This window comes from Suncus etruscus, chromosome 17, assembly GCF_024139225.1.
Source record: "Suncus etruscus isolate mSunEtr1 chromosome 17, mSunEtr1.pri.cur, whole genome shotgun sequence".
Classification (NCBI taxonomy): domain Eukaryota; kingdom Metazoa; phylum Chordata; class Mammalia; order Eulipotyphla; family Soricidae; genus Suncus; species Suncus etruscus.
In genome coordinates this window covers 65,891,317-65,915,748 of record NC_064864.1, presented here as the reverse complement: position 1 = coordinate 65,915,748, position 24,432 = coordinate 65,891,317, and the positions used below count along the sequence as shown (strand labels likewise).

General features: G+C 45.5%; 1 protein-coding gene across 1 annotated transcript in view; it reads right to left on the bottom strand.

The window, feature by feature from the left end:
* Positions 1–205: 205 nt before the first annotated feature.
* SEC23IP (SEC23 interacting protein) overlaps positions 206–24,432 on the bottom strand; it is a 49,530-nt gene continuing 25,303 nt past the window's right edge. Inside the window, exons 9-19 of the mRNA XM_049764423.1 lie at positions 22,470–22,678; positions 21,422–21,540; positions 20,480–20,632; positions 17,782–17,877; positions 13,828–14,013; positions 9,989–10,144; positions 9,348–9,450; positions 6,539–6,724; positions 4,776–4,938; positions 3,617–3,723; positions 206–1,584 (exon numbers count right to left, since the gene is read on the bottom strand). Coding sequence (XP_049620380.1) covers positions 3,642–3,723; positions 4,776–4,938; positions 6,539–6,724; positions 9,348–9,450; positions 9,989–10,144; positions 13,828–14,013; positions 17,782–17,877; positions 20,480–20,632; positions 21,422–21,540; positions 22,470–22,678 — 1,453 coding nt within the window. The 3' untranslated portion in view covers positions 206–1,584; positions 3,617–3,641. The remainder of the gene's footprint in view (positions 1,585–3,616; positions 3,724–4,775; positions 4,939–6,538; positions 6,725–9,347; positions 9,451–9,988; positions 10,145–13,827; positions 14,014–17,781; positions 17,878–20,479; positions 20,633–21,421; positions 21,541–22,469; positions 22,679–24,432) is intronic.

The window sequence follows — 24,432 nt, the reverse complement described above, 5'->3', positions numbered from 1 at the left end:
ACAAGTCAGCCCCTTGGTTGGTGAAGGAACTGCATTCAGGCCAGTGCCCTTGAGGTAGGTGCTAAGATGAAAGCCAAGCCCTTCCAGATCTGCCCATTCTGAAGCCCGGCTGGGCCTCGGCTCTTCTGCAGACACACCCCGAGGTTCCTTCTCCTGTCCCACACTCAAGGCGCAGGCACAATAATCCAGAAAAAACAGTCATACATTGAAAAAGATCAAACTAGATTTTATTAAAATAGACAGAAATAGTTCTCATTTTTCTTTAGCTGGTAGTCTAGAAAAGAAAAGGAGAAACAAAGTAGCAGACGTTTGGGTGTAGAAAACAAAGACAAAAAGGGACTCGGAGGACACACCACCTCGTCTGTCTATGCCCAACAGGCAGTTGTCAGCTGCCACCAGGTAATATACCTCAACAATACAGCCGTCCTCACACTTCTGACTAGTGTCAGAAGCAACACTCCAGTCCCGGCTAGCCAGAGAACACAGGACTTGACAAGTAAATCAACACAGATCACAGGAGTACTTTTAAGGAAGACAAGAAATGCAGAACTTTGCTGCTTACAAAAGTGCTTTGAGGGTCCTAATTTATTCACACTAATTAGAAGAGATGCACCCAAAAAGGTGTATGTAGGTTTGTTTTTTCCAAAAGTTCTGTTCCATGAGAACTTGTAAACAGTGTAAAATGTATCTATTGTATAACAAAAGAATTCCCTTGTAATCTTAAGAAAATATTTATATTCTTTGAAGTCAGAGTAAAACACAAGTGAAACATTACACAACAGTCTGTCCATGAAACAGATTTATACTCTAGAAGCATGGTGGCTCATACTTTCAAACACTTTAGTCAAAGTGAAAGAAATGCAAAGAAAAAGTAAATCTCTACTTCAGTTCTCACAGTTGAGGATCGGTGTGGGCCATCACTGCTATTTCAGGGCATAAAGGGAATGATCTCGAAGTTCCTCACTTCCCGCCCTCCCATATTGGAGGATCTCCTGTGGTACTATGAAATGGAGAACATGCCCCTCATGCTCTCAGCAGTCATCTGATGGTAACCGAAAGCTTACATCCCATTCCACCTCAAAGTGCCCATCTGCTCCTCCTCTTAACAAATACAAATCCCTGCACTGCAGTAGCCGGAATGACAATTCATATTTAACATAGAACAAGCATGTATTAAAAAAATCAGTCTAGATGAAGTCCATACTTGAATGAAAGAACATACTAGATTCATAAAAAAGATATGCAAGTTTAATGGCCCACTGACGAGAGCTTTTCAGAAACAGCAAAAACCGTTTGCATGCTACAAGTGTTCACTGATAGTACATGTGACTTGGACAACTCAATGAAGAACTAAACTCATTCGAGGAACTGCTCGCTGCATCCTTTTCAGAATTATATTTGCTCATCTAGACTGTCCAATGTGGCACTGACTGCGCTTCGTTGTCTTGTTGCTCTGTGCGCTGGCATCTAATGAAGGCCTCAGAGGGAACAGATGGGAGCAACTGGCTGGAAGTCCAGCTCAGTCCTTCACCAAGGGACCTTCCGGGAGGATCTTCTCAGAACCATGCTGGAGACTGGAGCTTTCTGGAAACACAAGGAAGGGAGTCTGTAAATGGTGATGTGGCTCTCTTCTTTTTTTTTTTTTTTTTTTTTTTTTTTGTGGTTTTCGGGTCACACCCGGCAGTGCTCAGGGGTTATTCCTGGCTCCAGGCTCAGAAATTGCTCCTGGCAGGCACGGGGGACCATACGGGGCGCCGGGATTCAAACCGATGACCTCCTGCATGAAAGGCAAACGCCTTACATCCATGCTATCTCTCCGGCCCCGTGGCTCTCTTCTAAACTCTACAAACATAGTAAGATGATTGCTACACACTTCGGTATTTGTTGATATGAAAGAACGTGGTCTTGGGTCTCACTGTTCTTTGGGTTTCTGTTTCATGAGGGGCGAAGGTGAGGCTGTTGGACCACACCCAGCTGTGCTCAGGGATCACTCCTGGCTCTGTGCTCATGTGCGGTGCTGAGGACTGAACCCACTCAACAACACTCTGGCTTGAACAAGTATTGGACAAGCCTCCTGAGCCCCTGCTCAGAACACAAACCTCCCACAAGCTTCCAGAGGGCCCAAGGCACAGCTAGGCCTGGCCAGCACCCTAACAAGAGAGGGGACAAAAGTGAAAGACAAGCCTTAGAAAGACAACCCAGTGAGTTAAACAGGCTTTTTAAAGAACAAAACTTCCTTTTTTTTTTTTTAAAGAAAAAGAACTTTTTTTTTTTTTTTTTGTGGTTTTTGGGTCACACCCGGCAGTGCTCAGGGGTTATTCCTGGCTCCATGCTCAGAAGTTGCTCCTGGCAGGCACGGGGGACCATATGGGACACCGGGATTCGAACCAATGACCTCCTGCATGAAAGGCAAATGCCTTACCTCCATGCTATCTCTCCGGCCCCGAAAGAACTTTTTTTTAAGAATAGAATTTTCAAAGGGCTGGAGCGTAACAGCAGCATAAAGAGTCTCCAAATTAGCACCTCATAGTCACCCCCACAAAGCACAACCAGGGGCCAAAGCAATAGTACAGCAGATTAAGGCACTTGCCCTGCACACAGCCAACCCAGGAGTGATTACTAAGCACGGCCAGGAGTGTAAGCTCCAAGCACTGTCGGGTGTGACTCAAAAAAACAATACAGTGAATAAGCTAACTAATTTGGCATGCAGACCCCAGTTTGATCTCTGGCACCTCAGATAGCCCCTCAAGATCCTCCAGGAGTGAGCACCTGGGTGTGGCCTAAGAGCAAAACAATACAAAAAAGTACAGAGGCAGGGAAATAGGAAAGGGTGCTACAATTATTTTTTTTTTTTTTTTTTTTTTTTTTTGTGGTTTTTGGGTCACACCCGGCAGTGCTCAGGGGTTATTCCTGGCTCCATGCTCAGAAATTGCTCCTGGCAGGCACGGGGGACCATATGGGACGCTGGGATTCGAACGGATGACCTCCTGCATGAAAGGCAAACGCCTTACCTCCATGCTATCTCTCCAGCCCCGGGTGCTACAATTATTAAGACTCACTATTTACTGAACCTGAGCTCATCAGTTAGAAGACACATTGTTATTTTTGTTTTGTTTTGTTTTGTTTTGTTTTGTTTTGTTTTGTTTTGTTTTGGAGGCCCTACCGAGCAGTGTTCAGGAGTTATTCCTGGCTCACAGCACGCACAGGGTATAATATGGGATGCTGGGGATAGAACCTAGGTAGGCCACATACAAGGTAAGCTCTCTCCTCGCTGTGCTATTGCTCCAACCCAATGCATCATTATTTTGTGAGGGTGAAAGAGGATAGAAAGGTGGCCCTGTAGTTTGCAGACCTCTGAAACAGCGGGAGCAGGAACCAAACCCCACATCTGCAACAAGCACAGCCCCAACCTACAGTGCACCACCTCATCCTCCTCACACCTGGGCTTGATCCCCAGCACCACACACATCCCTGAGCACTGAGCTAGGATGTAGCACTGAGCTATGATCCCTGATCAACATCAGGTGTGTGTCAGCCGAAAACAAAAACCCAAGTCCACGACCTCACACTCCAGATGACAAACACAAACCAACCCCAGGAAACCAAGGAAACCTACGGGATGCCGTGAGCAGGAAGCACGCTCAGTGCTGGGGTTGCTCAGGGCTGATGTTCAGGGCTCGGTAAATCTCCTTGAGTAGCAGCAGCGCAGTGTCTTCAGATTCCCTGTGACGACAACAAAGGTCATTACCTACCAGGCTGTGGCAAGTATAATCTCTGTGCGAAAAGGTGGAGATGCAGCTTTTGTTTGAACCCCACCCGTCTTCAAGAGTCAACAAATGGCTACAAGATAGCCATACACAGTGGGCAGAGTGATTGCGACCCAGGTTTGATCCTCAGTACCACAGATGGTCCCCAAATTCCGCTCGGTATGATCCCTGAGCACAGAGCCAGGTGTTGGCCCTGAGTACCTGGGTATGGCCAAAAAACAAACAAACAAAAATACCAACAATTAAAAAATGTTTAATGGGGTCGGAGAGATAGCATGAAGGTAAGGCATTTGCCCTGCATGCAGAAGGATGGTGGTTGGAATCCCAGCATCCTATATGGTCCTCCGAGCCTGCCAGGAGTGATTTCTGAGCACAGAACCAGGAGTAACCCCTGAGTACTACCAAGTGTGACTCAAAAAATAAACAACAACAAAAAAAAGTTTAAATAATCAAAAGATAACTGAAGGTGAAGTAGATGTAATTCAAGAACTGTCCTTAGAAGATGTTGATTCAGGGCCAGAACAATAGTACACAAGGTAGATAGGGCATTTGCCTTGCATGCAGTCAACCTGAGTTTGACCACCCCCATCCCATATATCCCCCATGCATCACTAGGAGTGACTCCTGTGTGCAGACCCAGCACTGCCAGGAATGTCCCCACCCCACCCCACCCCCCAATAAAGAAGAAAAAGATTCTGCTGATTTAGCTTGTAGAGCCCAGCCCAGCTGCAACTCTCCTTGGGGAGAAGATGCCCCATGAACTGTCATGGTCACACTACTCCCATGTCACGACAGGCACCACTACACAGTCAAGTGCACATACTAAAAGCTGTGCTCCACACCAGTGACACACTGCCATCTTGTGGGTTACTCAACTCATAAGGGAAAGCAAACTCAGGTTACAGGGATGTGCAAATTAACAAATACAGGGCAGAACAGAGAGAGTCTAACTAGAATTCACACCGTTGTGTGCAGAAACCCACTAGTGCCCAAAGGGAAAATGCATACCAGTAACAAAGGTGACTCTGAAGAGCAAAAAGATACTCATTAAAACTCTCTATTGGCTTCTCCTGAAGAACATAGTCGATGCGGCGGCCTCCATTAAGCATGCCCACCTTCCCCGCGTAGTCCTCGTCCTTGGAGAAATCTGGACTTTCAACTATCTTTTCCACTAGAATCAAAACCATTTCAGTATTAGCATCAGTCACTTAATCATTCTCCTCTGACTCAAGCTGACTTTCTGCGCTCAAGAACACTGCTTGATGCTCACAGCAAGTCGGGGAGTTGCCAGGCTCACTTCACAGTGCTCTAGAGGGCAGAGAGAAGCGGGGCTGGTTACCCACGAAAGAGAAGAGTGAGCCAGCGAGCAGAGAGGAAGTTTGAAGGAAAGGGGAGATGGCAATAGAGAAAGGAAGGAAATAAAATCCGAATATGAAAAGGAATGGCCCAGCCTGGCATGTCAAATCTTTAATGACACATTAAACAATAATACCCACAAGACTGTGCATCTCACCATGGAACTTTAAGATGCAGAACCAGGAATAAGCCCTGAGCACTGCCAGGTGTGAACCAAAAAATAAATAAAACAAACAACAAATAAAAAGAATCTCAGGGGCCTAGGAGACAGTACATTTGTTTGGCATGCTGCTGTCTTGGGTTCAATCCCTGACCTGACATCCCTTATGGTTTTCCCTGAGCTCCATCAGGAGTAATTCTTTTTTTTTTTTTTTTTTTGGGGGGGGGGGGTAGCAGCTCTCAGGGGTTCCTCCTGGCTTTACACTCAGAAATCGCTCCTGGGAGACTCGGGGGACTATATGGGATGCCGGGTTTCGAACCACCGACCTTCTGCATGGAAGGCAAATGCCCTACCTCCATGCTATCTCTCAAGCCCAGGAGTAATTCTTGAGCATGAAGCCAGAAGTGATCCCTGAAAATCACTGGGCATGGCCCAAAATCAAAAAAAAAAAAAACAATCTCAACAGAATCTTGGAACTGCAGAGTAAAATTCAGCAACAGTCAAAGGAGATAAGAACAGGATGCAGGGCCCGGAGAGATAGCACAGCGGCGTTTGCCTTGCAAGCAGCCGATCCAGGACCAAAGGTGGTTGGTTCGAATCCCGGTGTCCCATATGGTCACCAGTGCCTGCCAGGAGCTATTTCTGAGCAGACAGCCAGGAGTAACCCCTGAGCACCGCCGGGTGTGGCCCAAACCCTACCCCCCCCGAAAAAAAAAAAAAAGAACAGGATGCCATGCATTTTAAAATAGTTTATCATTAATGACAGCAGAATTTCCTTTACAGGAAAAGCACCTTCAATTTTAATTAAATGATTGGAAAGGAAAGTCCCATTACATAATAAATGCCAGGAGTAGTCAGTGAGCAGGGCACTTGCCATACATAGTCAGCCCAGGTTTGATCCCCAGCATCCCATATGGTCCCCTGACCACCACAAGCATGATTCCTAAGTGCAGATTCTTAGAATTATTAAAAATATAATAATAAGGGCCCGGAGAGATAGCACAGCGGTGTTTGCCTTGCAAGCAGCCCATCCAGGACCAAAGGTAGTTGGTTCGAATCCCGGTGTCCCATATGGTCCCCCGTGCCTGCCAGGAGCTATTTCTGAGCAGACAGCCAGGAGTAACTCCTGAGCACAGCCGGGTGTGACCCAAAAACCAAAAAAAAAAAAAAAAATGGATTAAAAATATAATAATAAATGCCATGTCCACAAGGTGCATCTGTATCTGCCCAGGAAAATGTCTCCTGTCAGACTTACCTTCCACTACTTGCTTCTCCTCTTCCTCTTTGATCTGATGAGCAACCTTCTCCAGTTCTTCCTGCAGCTGAGCTGAGGACGTGTGAGCACGTGCAAACTCATTCAACGTCTGCCATGCACTTTTCAGAGAGCTAATGAAACCCTGCTTCAAGTCAGAGCCCATCCGTGAGAGACTTTCCTTTAACTCTACAAAGACATTCAAATACATCAAGGTATGAGTTATGGAGAAAAAGTCCTGCATACGAAGACAGAAAAAGAAGTTAATGTTTCTCAGACAGGTCAGGTCTGAGTCCTCTCCTACATGTCAGATGTGTGGGGCCAGAGATATAACACAGAGGGTGCTTGCCTTGCACGAGGCTGACCCAGGTTCGATCCCTGGCAACCCATATGATCCCCTGAGCCCACCAGAAGTGATTTCTGAGCATAGGGCTAGGAGTAGTCCCTGAGCACTGTCAGGTGTGGCTCCCCTCCAAAAAAAAATCCTTCCCGGGACCAGAGCGGTGGCGCAAGCGGTAAGGCATCTGCCTTGTGCGCCCTAGCCTAGATCAAACCACGATTCAATCCCACAGCCTCACATATGGTGCCCCAAGCCATGGGTGATTTCTGAGCACAGAGCTGGGAGTAACACCTGAGCGTCACCAAAAAAAAAAATCCTTCCCAATTACAATATTTGGAGGAGTCTTATCCCCTTTTTGGTGGAGAGTGCAGGAAAACAGATGCTAAAATTCATAGGACCATGAGCTGCACGATTTGGAACATGGGGTGCCACCGTGTACAGTGGAGCCTGAGTCGTCATCTTGGGCCCTATTTCATAAAAGAAAATTTAGGGGGCTAGAGAGATGGAGTGGGGTCTTAAGGCATTTTTCTACCTTGCATATAGACAACCCGAGTTCAAACCAGCATCGCATGTCCATCCAGAATATACCATACGCCATCCAGAAATATCATAAATAAGTTCACATAAAGTATTTTCTATGGCTGGAGATATAAGATACTTGGCTTGCATGCAGCCGACCATGGTTTGAATGCCTGGTTTCGCCTAATGGTCTGCCTAATGTCCAGGATCATTACTGACCAAAGAGCCGTGTAAAGGCCTAAGCATCACCAATGTGGCCCTAACCTGTAACTCCTGGGGATCAAACTTAGGTCGGCTACATGCAAGGCAAAAACCCTATTGGCTGTGCTATTGCTCTAGCCCCTCCTCTGTGATTTTAATTTAAAATAAAAACTGGCCCTCCAACCAAAATTGGCCAGATTGATAGTACAGCTGCCTTATATGCAGCTGACCTGGGTTCAATTCCTGTCATGCAATATTGTTCCCCGAGTGCCACCAGGAGTGATTCGAGCACAGAGCTAGGAGTAAGCCCTGAGTACCTCCTCTGTGGCCCCAAAATAACAAAACCAAACCAAAAATGGGCACTGGAGATTGAAAGAAGAGTGACTGGGCTTGCAGCTCAGCAGAAGAATTAATAGTTTGCACTTGCATGACTGATCCCCAATTGGACTTTTCAGTATCAACATAAGGGAAAATAATTTAGAAGATGAACTTTCCCAATCTGTAGTAATTTGACAGTGACAAGTGACAACCTGAGTTTCTGATATAACCATAATTTATACTTCTAATTTAAAAATGGAGGGCCAGAGAGATAGCACAGTGGTAGGGCATTTGTCTTGCATGCAGCCAATCCAGGACAGACGATCGTTCGAATCCCGGCATCCCATATAGTCAGTCTCCCATGGAGTGACTTCTAAGCACAGAGCCAGGAGTAACCCGAGTGCCATCGGGTATGGCCCAAAAAAAAAAAAAAAAAAAGAGAGACTCTCCTGCCCTTCTTGTTTATGTCTTAAAAAATCATGAGGATTTTATTCAGATGTTTTTATTTTAATCTAAACTGGTATTATTATTTGTTTGTTTGGGGCCACAACTCAGATTGGCCATATGCAAGGCAAGTGCTCTCCCCACTTGACATCTCTTCAGCCCACATAGAAACATTTTATCACTAATACTTTTCCATTCCAACTTAACAATAACTGAACATTGACAGGAAATTTTATGACTCCTACAAAATTTTCTTTTTCTTTTTTTTTGGGGGGGGAGGGCATCACACCCAGCAGCGCTCAGGGGTTACTACTGGCTCTATACTCAGAAATCGCTCCAGGCAGGCTCGGGGGACCATATGGGATGCAGGGATTCAAACCCATGTCCATCTTTGGCAGCCTCGTGCAAGGCAAACGCACTGCTGCTGTGCTATCGCTCCGGCTCCCAAAATTTTCAATAAACCAGCTCTAGCCACAGGAATTTTTTTTTTGGTTCTTGGGTCACACCCGGCAGCACTCAAGGGTTACTCCTGGTTCTACGCTAAGAAATTGCTCCTGGCAGGCTTGTGGGACCATATGGGATGCTGGGATTCGAACCACCGTCCTTCTCCATGCAAGGCAACGCATACTTTCATGCTATCTCTCCAGCCTCTAGCCAGATTTTAAATAATACTCATCTGTCAAGATGACTATTGGCAGCAGGAAGCAAAGTATTATTTTCATAATACACTGAAAATGACTGATTACAAAAATGACAGGGAGAGGGGGTCAGAGAGATAGTATAGCAGTAGGGCATTTGCCTTGCATGCAGCCAAACCAGGACAGAGGGTAGTTCAAATCCCGGCATCCCATATGGTCCCCGTGCCTGTCAGGAGTGATTTCTGAGTGCAGAACCAGGAGTAATCCCTTAGTGCCATTGGATGTAAACCTTCCCCCCACCCCCAAAATAATGACAGGGAGGAAACAAGTTTTCAAAGTATTTGCTTTTTACCTAAATGAAGCCTTTTTCTGCCTTTGTGATGTGGAATAAGGACAGCTTTGAGGTCCAGATCTGGAACAATCATGGGCTCTAATCTATATGCCACTGGATCAAGCTACAGAGAAAAGAAATGGAAAGTTTTGAAAAGTTATGCTGCGTTACTTAGTGGAGTAAGAAAACAAGTCACTGACAAACCAGAGATTTTTATGTGTCCACCACATATTAAAATATTAGTCATTTGAAGATGATTTTTACATTATGGATTAAATTGCTTGTAAGGGGGCCAGAGAGAGGGGTTAAGGTGTTTGCTTAAGCAAGTGGCCAACCCCACACAACACTACAAAGAGTCCCCTGAGCCCCACCAGGAGTGATTCCTGAGCAAGAGCCAGGAGTCCACCCTTAGCACAACCCCCCCCCCCCCAAATACTTTGCGAGCAAAGCAATAAAATTGTTTCTATAAACTAAGTTTTAATGGGAGAAGTTTTAGAAAACAGACTAGATTAAGGCAGAGAGCTGAACTGTACCAGTATTAATTCCTAACATTTGAGAATCTGAGACTCCACTAGGGAAAAAGAGGACAAAATAATACACAGAAAGTTCACGGGGCTTGATCTCAGCCTGCGGTTCTGAGGAAGAAACCCCAATGTACTCACTGGATGATAGATGTTGAAGAAGCCCTTACACGTGGGAAGTCTGTAGTTCTCATCAATATGGTCCACCCCTCGAATAGCGAGAAACACACCAATGGGAGATCCCAAAGCAAAGAAATTCTCTGGCTCAAAGTCCAGTGAGTTATAAAAGACAGAAACCTAGAATCAAAACACAATGTCAGAGAATGACCTGTCTCATCTAGTACCAAATCTGTTTCCTGCCACCACAGGAAAGGACAAGGAATTGACCCCTTCTCTCAGTCCCTCCAGCCCCTTTCTTGCTGGAAGCTGTGAATCTGTCCCAGTCAAATCTCCAGGGAGACACCTTAAAATGTCATCTAAGGCTTGTTCTTCAATCCCCCAATCTTCTTAAACACAAATCTCACTTATTTTTCTCTTTCTTTGCCTGTTTCCACTGTGGAAAAGCCTATATTCTCGCTCTTGAACACACAATTCTTCCTTTCTCTCTCACAACTTTCTAAATAAGTTTCAATAAAAACTAGGGGCCGGGCGGTGGCGCTAAAGGTAAGGTGCCTGCCTTGCCTGCGCTAGCCTTGGACGGACCTCGGTTCGATTCCCCGGTGTCCCATATGGTCCCCCAAGCCAGGAGCAACTTCTGAGCGCATAGCCAGGAGTAACCCCTGAGCGTTACTGGGTGTGGCCCAAAAACCAAAAACCAAAACAAAACAAAACAAAAAAAAAACTAGTCTTGCTTCACACAAAAAAAAGATCTTTAGAAACTGAAGATAGGCACTTGCCTCACACATGGCCAACCCAGGTTTGATCCTGGCACCCCAGTAAGGTCCCCTGAGCACACTACCAAGAATAATTCCTGAGTGCAAAGTAAGGAATAAACCCTGAGCACTGCTGGGTATAGCCAACATAAACTAATATAAAAATAAAAGAAATGTCATCTTAAAAAAGAAAAAAAAAAAGAAATGTCATCTTTAAGAATGAATTAAGGGCCCGGAGAGATAGCACAGAGGCGTTTGCCTTGCAAGCAGCCGATCCAGGACCAAAGGTGGTTGGTTCAAATCCCGGTGTCCCATTTGGTCCCCCGTACCTGCCAGGAGCTATTTCTGAGCAGACAGCCAGGAGTAACCCCTGAGCAACACCGGGTGTGGCCCAAAAACCAAAAAAAAAAAAAAAAAAAGAATGAATTAAGCAGGGCCAGAGCACTGGCACAACGGTAGGGCGGCTGACCTGGGACAGACCCATATGGCAACCCATATGGTTCTCCCAGCCTGCCAGGGGCAATTTCTGAGTGCAGAGCCAGAAGTAATTCCTGAGCACTGCCTGGTATGGCCCAAAAATAAAAATAGCATATGTTCTTGCATGCATGAAAGTCTGGACTAAAAAAACATCGTAATAAAAATATACACTGCCCAAGATGTTACTACTTCTACACCATGGACATACAAGCGTATTACAGTCTGATATTAGGACTGAAGAGATAGCACAGCAGTAGGGCATGTTGCTGATCTGGGATGAACCTGGGCTCGATCCCCAGCATCCCATATGGTCCCGAGCCTGCCAGGAGCGATTTCTGAGCACAAAACCAGGAGTAACACAAGTGCCACTGGTTGTGAGCCCCCTTCAAAAAAAAAAAAAAAAAAAGTACAATATCAAGTGCAGTGACATCAACTACTGATTTTTTTTGTTTGTTTGTTTGTTTGTTTTGTTTGCTTGTTTTTGGGTCACACCCGGCAGCGCTCAGGGGTTACTCCTGGCTCTATGCTCAGAAATTGCTCCTGGCAGACTCGGGGGACCATATGAGATGCCGGTATTCGAACTACCGTACTTCTACATGCAAGGCAAACGCCTTACCTCCATGCTATCTCTCCAGCCCCTACTAACTGACTTTTATGAAATATTGTCCCCAGGGCCAGAGAGATAGCATGGAGGTAAGACATTTGCCTTGCATGAAGAAGGATGGTAGTTCGAATCCCAATATCCCATATGGTCCCCCGAGCCTGCCAGGAGCAATTTCTGAGCATAGAGTTAGGAGTAACCCCTGAGTGCTGCTGGGAGCGACACAAAAACAAAAACAAAACAAGGGCCCGGAGAGATAGCACAGCGGCGTTTGTCTTGCAAGCAGCTGATCCAGGACCAAAGGTGGTTGGTTTGAATCCTGGTGTCCCATATGGTCTCCCGTGCCTGCCAGGAGCTATTTCTGAGCAGACAGGCAGGAATAACCCCTGAGCACCACCAGGTGTGACCCACAAAAACAAAAACAAAAAAAAACAAAAACAAAAAAACAAACAAAAAAAACAAAACAAAACAAAATTTTCACCAGAGCCAGAGAAATAGCACAGCAGTAGAACATTTGCCTTGCACACAGCCAAATCGGGATGGACCCGGATTCGATTCCTGGCATCCCAGATGGTCCCCCGAGCCAGGAGCAATTTCTGAGCTCAGAGTCAGGAGTAACCCAAGCACTGCCAGGTGTGACCCAAAAACAAAACAAACAAACAAAAAAATTTCCCCCAAAGAATCTATATTTGGGGCCGGGAAGGTGGCGCTAAAGGTAAGGTATCTGCCTTGCAAGCGCTAGCATAGGACGGACCTCGGTTCGATCCCCCGGTGTCCCATATGGTCCCCCCAAGCCAGGGGCGATTTCTGAGCACATAGCCAGGAGTAATCCCTGAGCATCAAACGGGTGTGGCCCAAAAACCAAAAAAAAAAAAGAATCTATATTTACTTTTTTTTTTTGTTTTTTTGTTTTTGTTTTTCGGGCCACACCCATTTGGTGCTCCGGGGTTATTCCTGGCTAAGCGCTCAGAAATTGCCCCTGGCTTGGGGGACCATATGGGACACCGGGGGATCAAACCGTGGTCCTGATCCTTGGCTAGCGCTTATAAGGCAGACACCTTACCTCTAGCGCCACTCGCCGGCCCCCTATATTTACTTTTTGTTTTCTGGGTCCACACCCAGCGATACTCAGGGGCTACTCATGGGTCTGTGCTCAGGAATTATTCCTGGCAGTATTCAGGACGATATGGGATGCCAGAGATCAAACTTGGGCAGGCCGCATGCAAGGTGAGCCCCTTCCCCAATGTACAATCGCTCTGGGGAATTAGAAAGAATTTGAATTACTAAAATTCATGAGGTTAATTAGCACATTCCTTTCCTAGAAAATTTTTTTTGTTGGTTTTGGTTTTGGGGGTCACACCTGGTGGCACTCAGGAGTTACTCCTGGCTCTGTATTCAGAAGTTGGTCCCGATATGCTCAGGGAACCATATGGGATGCCAGGATTTGAACCAGGGTCTGTCCTGTGTTGGCCGCATGCAAGGCAAACATTTTACTGCTGTGCTATCACTCTGGCTCCCCTTTCCTAGAAATTTAAGTGCACTTGGAAGCTACTTTTTTAACTACTGTGATTCTGCTGATGATGGTCTTGAGGCTAAAGTTTGCCCCATGTCAGGGCAAACCTAATGCAGACACATTCATTCTAAAGCAAGAAAGTCATGACACACTTCTCCTTGGGAGATAGAAAATCTGCATGGAGGGGCCGAAGAGATAGCATGGAGGTAAGACGTTTGCCTTTCATGCAGGAGGTCACTGGTTCGAATCCCGGCATCCCATATGGTCCCCATGCCTGCCAGGAGCAATTTCTGAGCCTGGAGCCAGGAATAACCTCTGAGCACTGCCGGGTGTGACCCAAAAACCACAAAAAAAAAAAAAAAGAAGAAAGAAAATCTGCATGGAAGAGAAAAATTTTTTTCCTGCAACAACCACTCTGCATGCTGAGCTTTCTAAAGAAGATTTCAAGTTGACCCACGACATCGAGCTCCTGGATATCCAGAAGGCCCCCAGCACCGCTCTCGGGGCACAGACACACCTGTCCAGTGCCAACTTCGAAGCACTCGTAGTCGACGTGCGAAGTGGAAACAGAGACCCCGACGGGCAGCTGCCTCCTAGTGGTGCCTGACTCTGCTTCACCCATAGCTTTTGAGCTTATATCCTCTGGCCCTTGAGCTGGAGCTACCACTGCAGCCTTCTTTTCCGCCATCAGCTTTTTCTGCTCCTGGGAAAGACCAACATTCTATTTATTTATTTTATTAAAACCACTGTAATTTACAAAATCCTTCAGACGTAACATGAAACAGGGCCAATCCCATCACCTAACTCCCAGTCAGTGCCCACCTGACTCCACCAAGTTCCCCAAGTGTATCACATACTACCACCCCCTGCCCCCCCGCCTGCCAGTATAAATAGGCCCTTTTTGAGATTAGTTTTTAAAGTTTGGGCCTCCTGACTCCTTTGTTGTTGCCTCTGGCTTGGATATTTAGCTCTGTACTTTAACACTACCAACACACCTAAGACCACCTGGCCCCCATAAGACCAACATTTTACAATGCTGCCCTGAGGGAACCATCCATTCCTGAGTGTCACTAGAGCATCAATTTATCCTTACATCACACATGGTGAGCAATTTCTTAGCACATAACAATTTTATGGTTCCTGGGAACAAGGAAAGGTCCTGAGAACTGGTCTTCAGTAGAAAACATGCTACTAGACAGGGCTGGGGGCCAGGGTAGGGAGAAGGTGACATCTATGGAGGAGGAAAGCATTTGAGTAGAAGGAGTTGATGCTGAAAGGGAGTAATGGGTTATGTATAAACCCCCATCAGAACTATAAATCTAAAAGAAAAAAATTAAATAAAGTGCCACAGGGGGCCAAAGAGATAGCACAGCGGTAAGGCATTTGCCTTGCATGCAGCTGATCCAGGAGATATCCCATTCAATTCCCGGCACCCATATGGACCCCCAGCCTGCCAGGGACAATTTCTGAGCACAGAGCCAGGATTAACTCCTGAGCATTGCTGAGTGTGGACCAACAACCAATCAACCAATTAATCAATAAATAAATAAAATTTAAAAAAATAATAAAGTACCCTGGGGGCCAAAACAATAGTGCAACTGTAGGGTGTTTGCCTTGAATGCAGCTGACCCAGGACAGAACTTGGTTCGACCCCACGCGTCCCATAAGGTCCCCCAAGCCAGGAGCAAGTTCTGAGTGCATAGCCAGGAGTAACCCCTGATGCTAGGAGCAATTTCTGAGCATAGATGCCAGGAGTAACCCCTGAGCACTGCCGGGTGTGACCCAATAAAACAAAAACAAACAAACAAAAAAAAAAAACCAAATACACAAAAATAAAAAGACAAAATTACTAAAATAATAAACAAAAAAATAAAAATGTGCTAGAGCTACAAATATTTCATCTTATAAAATTATAATAGATTCATAGAGCCGGAGTGGTGGCGCAGCAGTAGGGCATTTGCCTTGCACGTGGCTAACCTAGAACAGACTGAGGTTTGATCCCCTCGGTGTCCCATATGGTCCCTCAATCCAGGAGCAATTTCTGAGCACATAGCCAGGAGTAACACCTGAGCATCACTAGGTGTGGCCCAAAAACCACACACAAAAAAATCATAATAGACTCCAGTTATCTCAGTTCCAATAAATCAGTCAGATACATTATATTATCTTGTTATCTGTGAGCAACCTAGAGGAATCAATGATCTGGGAAAATGTTCATGAATCATCACAAAACAATAACCTTAGAATTTTAAAGATGGTGTGAAGTTAGGGGCCAGGGGGAACTTCAAGGGCTGGGAGGCATGCTTGGCACGTTCTGAACCCCAAGTTCAATGCCTGGCACCAACAGAGCTAAACACTACCATGGATGACCATGGTGGTCCCCAAGCAGGGTGGCTCTAGTAATCCCTGAGCACCACCATGAGTCTTTACATGACTGGCCCCCACCCTAGGTCCTCAAGCAAAACTGGGAAGGCCTACATGGTCAAGAGCAATTTCCAGTGTTTTCAAAACAGCTTTCTATAATTCACATATCCTGAAAACTTCAAGATACAAGGCAGGTGTTTTTTGGGAACCTCAGAACATTTCCTGCTGTTTTACTATTACTAGAGATAAAACACAGGGTCTTCCCAGAAACTGTTTCCTACTTCCTAGGCTGTTACAAGCATGGGCTTCACTGGGGGCCCCATGTACCCACAGGCAGGCCCAAGAGAACAGCCCCACCAGCCTCAGGGCCTGCTCTGGTATGACCTCCCCAATGCCAGAAATAAAAACCTCATTTTCAACTCCTTGGCCCCGGGGAGCTCAGTGAAATGAAGTGCCTAGAATGAGGTGAAATTCTATGATGACTGCATAGTATGCAGGAAAAAGAAAATTGAACTTCACATCAAAGCTAATAATGTCTTTCTCAACTCTGAATCTTCCTGCCCATCCATCAACTGTCAAAAACCTCTAGGACAAGTCTAAAATGTCTTGAGCAGTGCCAGAGCGATAGCACAAAGGCGTTTACCTTGCATGCAATTGGCCCAGGTTTGATCCCTCGCATTCCATATAGTCACCTGAGCCTGCCAAAAGTAATTTCTAAGCACAGAACCAGGAGTAAACCTCTGAGTACTGCTAAATGTGCTCCAAACACCAAGGGAAAAAAATATATAAAATATAATAAATAAATGTCTTGAGCAAACTCTTCTTTCCCATTTCCAATTCTGTCCCAGTGCCTTTTTCTTAGCCTCTTCCTTTTTCTTTTTTTTTTCAGTTTTTTGGGGGGGCACACCAAGTGATGCTCAGGGGTTACTTCTGGCTATGCACTCAGAAATCGCCCCTGGCTTGGGGACCATGTGGGATGCCTAGGATTGAACCCTGGTCCATCCTGGGTCAGCTGCATGCAAGGCAAGTGCACTGTGCTGTGCTATCACTCAGACCCCAGTGAGCCCCTTCCTTAAAGCACAAGATTTCTAGAAACTTCCACCTTCAGTCTCTTCCAATGCTACCTAAGCCAACCCTCTGCAATGCCAACACTCCTGAGCCTCACCACTCATTCCCACAGCAGCAACTCTAAATAACAACCCCCTAGTGGCTTTGAATTTTCCTTCAGGCTTCAGAGTTGTTCCTGTGCTTGGCTTTGATAGAAATTCTGCTCCAAGTGAGGGGCGTAGTTTAGGATTAAACACTATGACCTGCTCGAGGTCCGACCCTGCAGGGAGGGGCATACAGGACACTTGGCTTTTCAGAGTATCTTAAGGAAGGGGGTGTGTCTTCTGAGCACTGTAAATGGCTCAGATAGAGAAGAGAGATGATGAGCTAGTACTGCAGGGTGAAAGCTTCACCCTTCGTCCAAGACTTTGAAAGAGGAATACAGTCAATTATCCATTTTAGAAATAAAGGAATCTATAGATTTAAAAAGTTAAGCAAAAATGCTTATGAACGTTTAGAACCTAAATAGTCAAAGTAGAAGCCAGGATGACCAACTCATTAATTTACCCCGTTTTCACCTAATTTTTGCATCAAGAAATCCCCAAGTGCCTTCGAGATCATCCTGGCTGTTTCTCAGAATTCACTCCTGACTGTTCTCAGGGTAACCATATGTAATGCCAGGAATCGGGGCTAGCTGCATGCATGGCCAAGAGCCTGAACCCTTGAACTTTCAGATTCCCAAATGTGAATTGTGACCAGGAAAGGGAAGGCAGTTATCCTAACATGAATGCCGATCTAACTCTGGGTGATTCTGCAGTCTGTGCTCCTCTCACCTCCATCAGCATGCCATGCATGAGCAGAGAGCACAGGGCTAGAGCAAGAGGTCTGCAGGCAGGAGACCTGGAGGTGCTCTCACGTGGTCCCCAAGCACAAGGCAGACCCCTGAGCAATAATAAGCAAGAAGTGGCCCGTGTAAGCCTCAAACCCATCCCAAGTAAGCACATAAGGCACTAGCCACAAGTGTGGGCAGAGCTCTTTTTAGGACAGAAATAAACTTTACCAGTCTGATGGCTTTATGTTTCATGAAGTTGGCTATCTTCTTTCTGGGTCCAAGGGGGATCCCCATTTCCTTTAGGTCATCAACTGTACACATCAGCTTTAAAACAAAAAAGCAAGTACATGAGTCAACCCAGTGAAAAGGCTACAAAAATTAAATACAAAAAAAAAAATTTTGGGTCACACCCGGCAGCACTCAGGGGTTACTTTAGTTTCTTGGATTTTAAGAGATTATCAAACTGCCCTCCACAGAACTCAATCAATTTAAGCTTACACCAAACCAGTCTATTAGCCAAATGTTTCTGCCAGAGAAGTGACCCAAAGCAGTTCTCACCATACTTTTCATTTGCATTTCTCTAAGAATTTTGATATGCTGAGAAGCTATTATCATTTTCCTAGAAACCATTTGTTTAATACTCTGCCCATTTAACTGGTATTGCTATTTTGCAGAAGTTCTTTTTTTTGTTTGTTTTTGTTTTGGGGACACACCTGGTGATGCTCAGACATACCTGGCTATATGCTCAGAAATCACTCCTGGCTTGAGGGACCATATGGGACATCGGGGGATCGAACCATGGTTCATCCTAGGTCAGCTGCTTGCAAGCCCTACCACCGTGCCACCACTCCAGCCCCTAATTTGCAGAAGTTCTGAATATTAAGGAAATAATGCTTTTTCTTCAATACACAACCCAAATACTTTTCCTAGTCTAGCATTGTAATTTGCAACTTGTTCCTGGGTAGGGCCAGCACCACTGTACAGCAGGGAGGGCGCTTGCCTTGCATGCAACTGACCAGGGTTCAATCTCCAGAACACTTTATGGTTCCCCATGGCCCACCAGGAGCAATCTCTGAGTGCAGAGCCAAGAGTAATCCCTACATATCACCAGTGTGCGCCCTGAAATGAAAAATAAATTTAAAATTTTAAGTATTTTTTAAATGAAGTTATGGATCAAATTCTTATATATGCAAGGAAAGTGCTCTATCTCTGAGCCACATTAGCACTCCAATTTTTCTGGGGCTTTTTGGGTCAAATCTGGTGGTGCTCAGAGGTTACTCTTGCCTCTGCACTCAGAAATCGCTCCTGGCAGGCACAGAGGACCATATGAAATGCCAGGATTCAAACCACCGTCTGTCCTGGATCAGCTGCATGCAAGACCAACATCCCTACAATAGTGTGATCTCTCCAGCCGCTCATTTGTTGTTGTTGTTTTTTTTAATTTAAGTCCTTACCTTTATCAGAATGTATTGCAATTATTTAAACCAGAGATTTCCAAACTTATATGGCTTTTTTTGGTTGTTTTGTTGTTGTTGTATTTTGGGGGAGACCACACTCAGCAGTTCTCAATACTTATTCCTGGCTCTGTACTGAGGAATCATTCCTGGCAGAGTTTGGAGAATCATATAGGGTGCTGGGAATCAAATTTGGGTTGGCTGCATACAAGGCAAGTGCCCTCCTCAGTGTACTAAAGCAAAGTGCCCTCTCCAATGTACTAAAGCTCTAAACCAGGGGTCTCAAACTCAATTTACCTGGGGGCCGCAGGAGGCAAAGTCAGGGTGATCCTTGAGTGCAAAGTAAGTAGTAAGCCTTTTTTTTTTTGTTTTTTTTTTGTTTTTTTGGGCCATACCAGGCGGTGCTCAGGGGTTACTCCTGGCTGTCTGCTCAGAAATAGCTCCTGGCAGGCACGGGAGACCATATGGGACACCGGGATTCGAACCAACCACCTTTGGTCCTGGATCGGCTGCTTGCAAGGCAAACGCCGCTGTGCTATCTCTCCGGGTCCAGTAGTAAGCCTTGAACATTGGGGGGTGTGACCCAAACAACTAAAACAAAACAAAACAAAAAAAGATTCCTCTAGGGCAGGGTCACAAAATATTGTATGGAGGGCCATTTGCGGCCTGCGGGCCGAGAGTCTGAGACCCCTAAACCCAATGGCCTCATTTTTTAAGGAAAAAATTAATCACTCAAGCCCCTCATCAAAATGCATAGATAGATTTCTATCCTACTCCCCCAAAATTCCCATCATTCTAGTACTCCATGTTTTGTTTGGTTTTTGGTTTTTGGGTCACACCTGGCAGCGCTCAGGGGTTACTCCTGGCTCCATGCTCATTACTCGCTCCTGGCAGGCTTGGGGGACCATATGGGATGCCGGGATTCAAACCAATGACCTTCTGTATGTAAGGCAAACGTCTTACCTCCATGCTATCTCTCTGACCCTTTCATGTTTGTTTGTTTGGTTTTTGGTTTTGGGGTCACACCCAGCAGCACTCAGGGGTTACTCCTGGCTCTACGCTCAGAAATCACTCCTGGCAGGCTCAGGGGACCAAGTGGGTTGCTGGGATTTGAACCACCGACCTTCTGGCAAACACCTTACCTCAAAGCTATCTCTCCGGCCCCCTCCATGTTTTTTATGAGGGGAAAATCACCCCCTTTGGAAAACACTGATTTGAGTCATTTTAGTTTTCCATTTTAGACAGAGGCAAAACAATCTTATATTTAATAAATCAGGGACAAAAAGTAGAACAGCGAGGTAGGGCCCTTGCTTTATACATGGCTGACATTGGGTTTGTTGATCCCCAACATCCCAAATGATTCCCTGAGCCTAATGTGTGATTCCTGAGCACAGAGGGAGTAACAAACCCTGAGTACCACAAGGTGAGACCCAAAATAAATAGACAGATAAATAGATTGGTCTCCTTATTACCAGCGATTCCATGTCTATTTTTTCCTTCTCGAATGTGTTGGCATATTCCGAGAGGCTAAGAGCTTCCAGAGCCTCCTGCAAGGTTCCAGCTTCTTCATTTTCATCATCAAGGTCACAAGACTCATCCAAATTCAGCTTTGGCTCATCAGGTACCTTCAAAAAATGAAATTAAAGAAACATGCAAAGTTGAGTCCAGAAAAATCTCATCAGATTTCTCAACTATTCTACAGAAAATGTTAAAACAATTTGACTCTATACACAAATCGTAACTTTTAGTGGTTTGTTAAGCCACATTTAAATATTATGAAAACACACAAATTTAACAACTCATGTTCCATAATCTACAATCCACATTTTGGGGGGGACTGGTTTGGGCCACACCCAGTGACACTCAGGGGTTACTCCTGGCTATGCGCTCAGAAACTGCTCCTGGCTTGGGGAACCACATGGGACACCGGGGGATCAAACCACCACGGCCCAGCCTAGGTCAGCAGTGTGCAAGGCAAACGCCCTAGCTCTGCGCCACTGATCCAGCCCTCACTTTCTTTTTTTAATTTTGTGGCCACACCTGATGGTGCTCAGGGACTACTCCTGGCTCTGTGTTCAGAATCACTCTGGGCAGACTCAGGGGTCATATGGGATGCCAGGGATTGAACCCAGGTGGGCCACATGCAAGACAAGCACCCTACCCACTGTGCTATTGCTCCAGCCCTGCAATCCACTTTCAATTAAAATTATACAAGATGTAATTAATAATCTTCTCATCTTTAAATCTGTAATCTGTAAGAAAGTCTAAGAAACTCCAAACAGGCCAAATTAATTCCATTACATTTATAAATGATGATGCCCTTTGATACAGAGGGAAAAAAACATTTTGGGAAACAGTTTGATTTGGGACAATCCCTTGGCTCAAACTCTCAATATGCATGTTGGGATCCATACCTGCTTTTCCTGAAGATTTGGCTGCTTCACAATTCCATTAGCAACAGCTAACGGACCAGGAGGCTTGGAAAAATTCAGATCCTTTTGATTAGAGAGGAGATCAAACAGTATTAAAGAACCTGAGAAAAGAGAAACATACTTTTAAAATAATGTGGTAGGAACTTTTGGAATACACACAATAGTCTCTCAAATGAGGGGTTTGGTGCCAGTGCTCAAGGAGCACAGAGGCCGAACACAACAGTGCTGGGGACAGGGACACCAGGATGACTCGTGGTGGTGCTGAGGGGGTCATGTAGTGCCAGGACTCAGAGGCAGGGCATCACATACACTAGGCCTGTGCTCTACCACTTGGACCATATTCCCAGCCCTCTCTTGATTCCTTATTTTCTGTAACTGGAGAGATAATCCAGTGGGTAAGATGCTTTCCTTATATGAGGCTGACCTGCAATCCCAACACAGATAGTGGTCTCTTGAGCATTGCCACTAGTTATCCCCTGAGCACAGAGCCAGGAGTAAACTCTGAGCACAGTCAGCTGTGGTCTAAAAACCACAAAAAAAACAAAACTTTATTTTCTCTGTTTCTAGTCCTTTACTAGTTATGCCAAAGTCAAAAACAAATCAAGATGTGACCATCAATATTCTGCTCTACCAAGCAGCAGGATAAATGAAAACCTAATACATTCCTAGGTGATGCCCAGGAGCAGCCAACAGCAAGAAAAGAACCAAAGCACATGGCACTCATTTATTTCTACCTTCACAAGCTTTCAGGTGGTAGTTCTGCCTTGTGCTAACACGATCACACTCGAACAAGAACAACTCAACAGAAGATGTAGTTCAAATACGAAAACTTGGGGCTGGATCAATAGGACATCGAGGAGGGCATTTGCTTCACACACAGCTAGCTCGAGTTCAATCCACCCATAGTGTCCCCAGAGCACCAGCAGGGGTGATCCCTGAACACAGAGCCAGAAGTAATCCCTGAACATTGCCAGATGTGGCCCCAAAGCAAAATAAAATAAAATAGAATGTGAATATTAGACAGCTTTACCTAAACTGTGCCCAGCCACAGACACCCCTCCTTTGAAGTCGGGGTTCCGACTCATGAAGAGTGCATGCAGGCGGTTCATCTCTTGCCCCACCTTTTCCACAATGGTCTGGCAGTAGGTGGGACTGTTGTAAAATAAAATATCTAGCAAGGTTTCATTGGTGAGGTGACGAAAACGGCCAATACTTGGCAAAGTGATTTTCTTGATGTTCCTGTTTACCCAAAGAAAAAAAATAAATTCAAATCAACTGTCACCTTATCTGTGGGTTCCCACCCCCACCCCACCCCTAGTGCTGAGGTTAAATCCAGGACCTCAAACAATTATACATACACACACCCGGACCTCAGACAATTACACACAAACACACACACACACACACACACACACACACACACACACACACACTCCAATGAGTCCGTGTTTGAAGTATTTTGTGGTTATTTCTGTTGCTAGTCTTTGTGGAAACCACATGAGCCAGTGGGCAGGGCACCAGCAGTGCGGGGATAGTACCTGTTCCTTGAATATGCACTGTGGGTGTCCTTCTGCTGACACAATCCCTGGCCCCAAATCTGTGGGATCGATGCTGGTGTGATAGCACAGCCCTTGTCTTACACATAGCCAACCTGGGTTTGATCCTTGGCATCCCATGTAATCCCCCAAGGCTGTGAGGAGTGATTCCTGAGTAAAGAGCCAGGAGTAAGCCCTGAGCACCACTGAGTGTGCCCCCTCCAAAATAAAAATAAAAAATAAAAAATAAACTATGGGATCTTTAAAAATGAGACTTTGAATCTGAAAATTATATTGAGGGAGGGGCTGGAGAGATAGCACGTTTGCCTTGCACACGGCCAACCCAGGACAAACCTGAGTTCGATTCCCATCGTCCCATATGGTCCCTAGCCTGCCAGAAGCGATTTCTGCTTGCAGATCCTGAGTGCAGTTGAGTGTGGCCCACCCCCCAAAAAAAGTAAAACACTGAGAGGGAATAAAAGCCCCACACACCAATTAATTGTTGAGATTCTATGGGTTAAATAAATCAAATCTTATGGAGCCAGACACAGGCCAACATGCTGACTGCAGACTTTGCATATAGGCGGCTCAGAGGGGGGTTGCAATTCCTATCAGTGCATGTCCAAATAGGGGAGATCCCCTAGCAGAGCTGAGAGCAGAGCTGGATGCCAAAAACTAAAACGGGGCTGAGGGGGAGAGGTTTGACTTGTCTATAAATACTATGACTTTGGAATTCTCAAGTTACATAAAATAAGGTATATACATATCTTTAAAAAAAATTGGTGGGGAATAGAAAAGACAAAGCCAGTTATGCTAGACTTCTCATGACTCCAAGAATCAATGATTATTCCTGGGGGTGCCCAGGAGATCATACAGTGCCAGGGACTAAATCCAGGCCTCACACACACAGTGCATGTACTCCAGTCTGCTAAGCCATCTCCCCTGCCCTTAATTTTATTTTAAAATAAAAATCTAGGGCTGGAGCGATAGTGGTAAGGCATTTGCCTTGTACACAGACGACCCAGGATGGACCCAGGTTTTATCCCTGGCATCCCATATGGTCCCCCGAGCCTGCCAGGAGCAATTTTTGAGTGAAGAGCCAGGACTAATATCTTGAGTGTCGAGTGTGGTCCAAAAAATAAATTAATAAAATTCCAAGAATGAGAAAGAAAATTCTGCAGCCAGTCTCAATCCCCAACATAGGAACCACCAAAGCACTGCCACGTTTAGCCATTGAACCCCAGGCACAACCCATACACAGGGTCTGAGCAGTGCAACATCCTAGTGTTGATCCTCTGTAATTCCTGGCCCAGCTGGCCAAGTCTCATCAAGAATGGCCTCAAGCCCTGAGCTCTGCTATGGAGGCAAAAAAAAAAAAAAAAATCCACTTGTCTATAGAATTCACCATGAAAAGCTATCCATTTCTCCCTCAATGTTTTGGAAATCAGGATAGCTGAC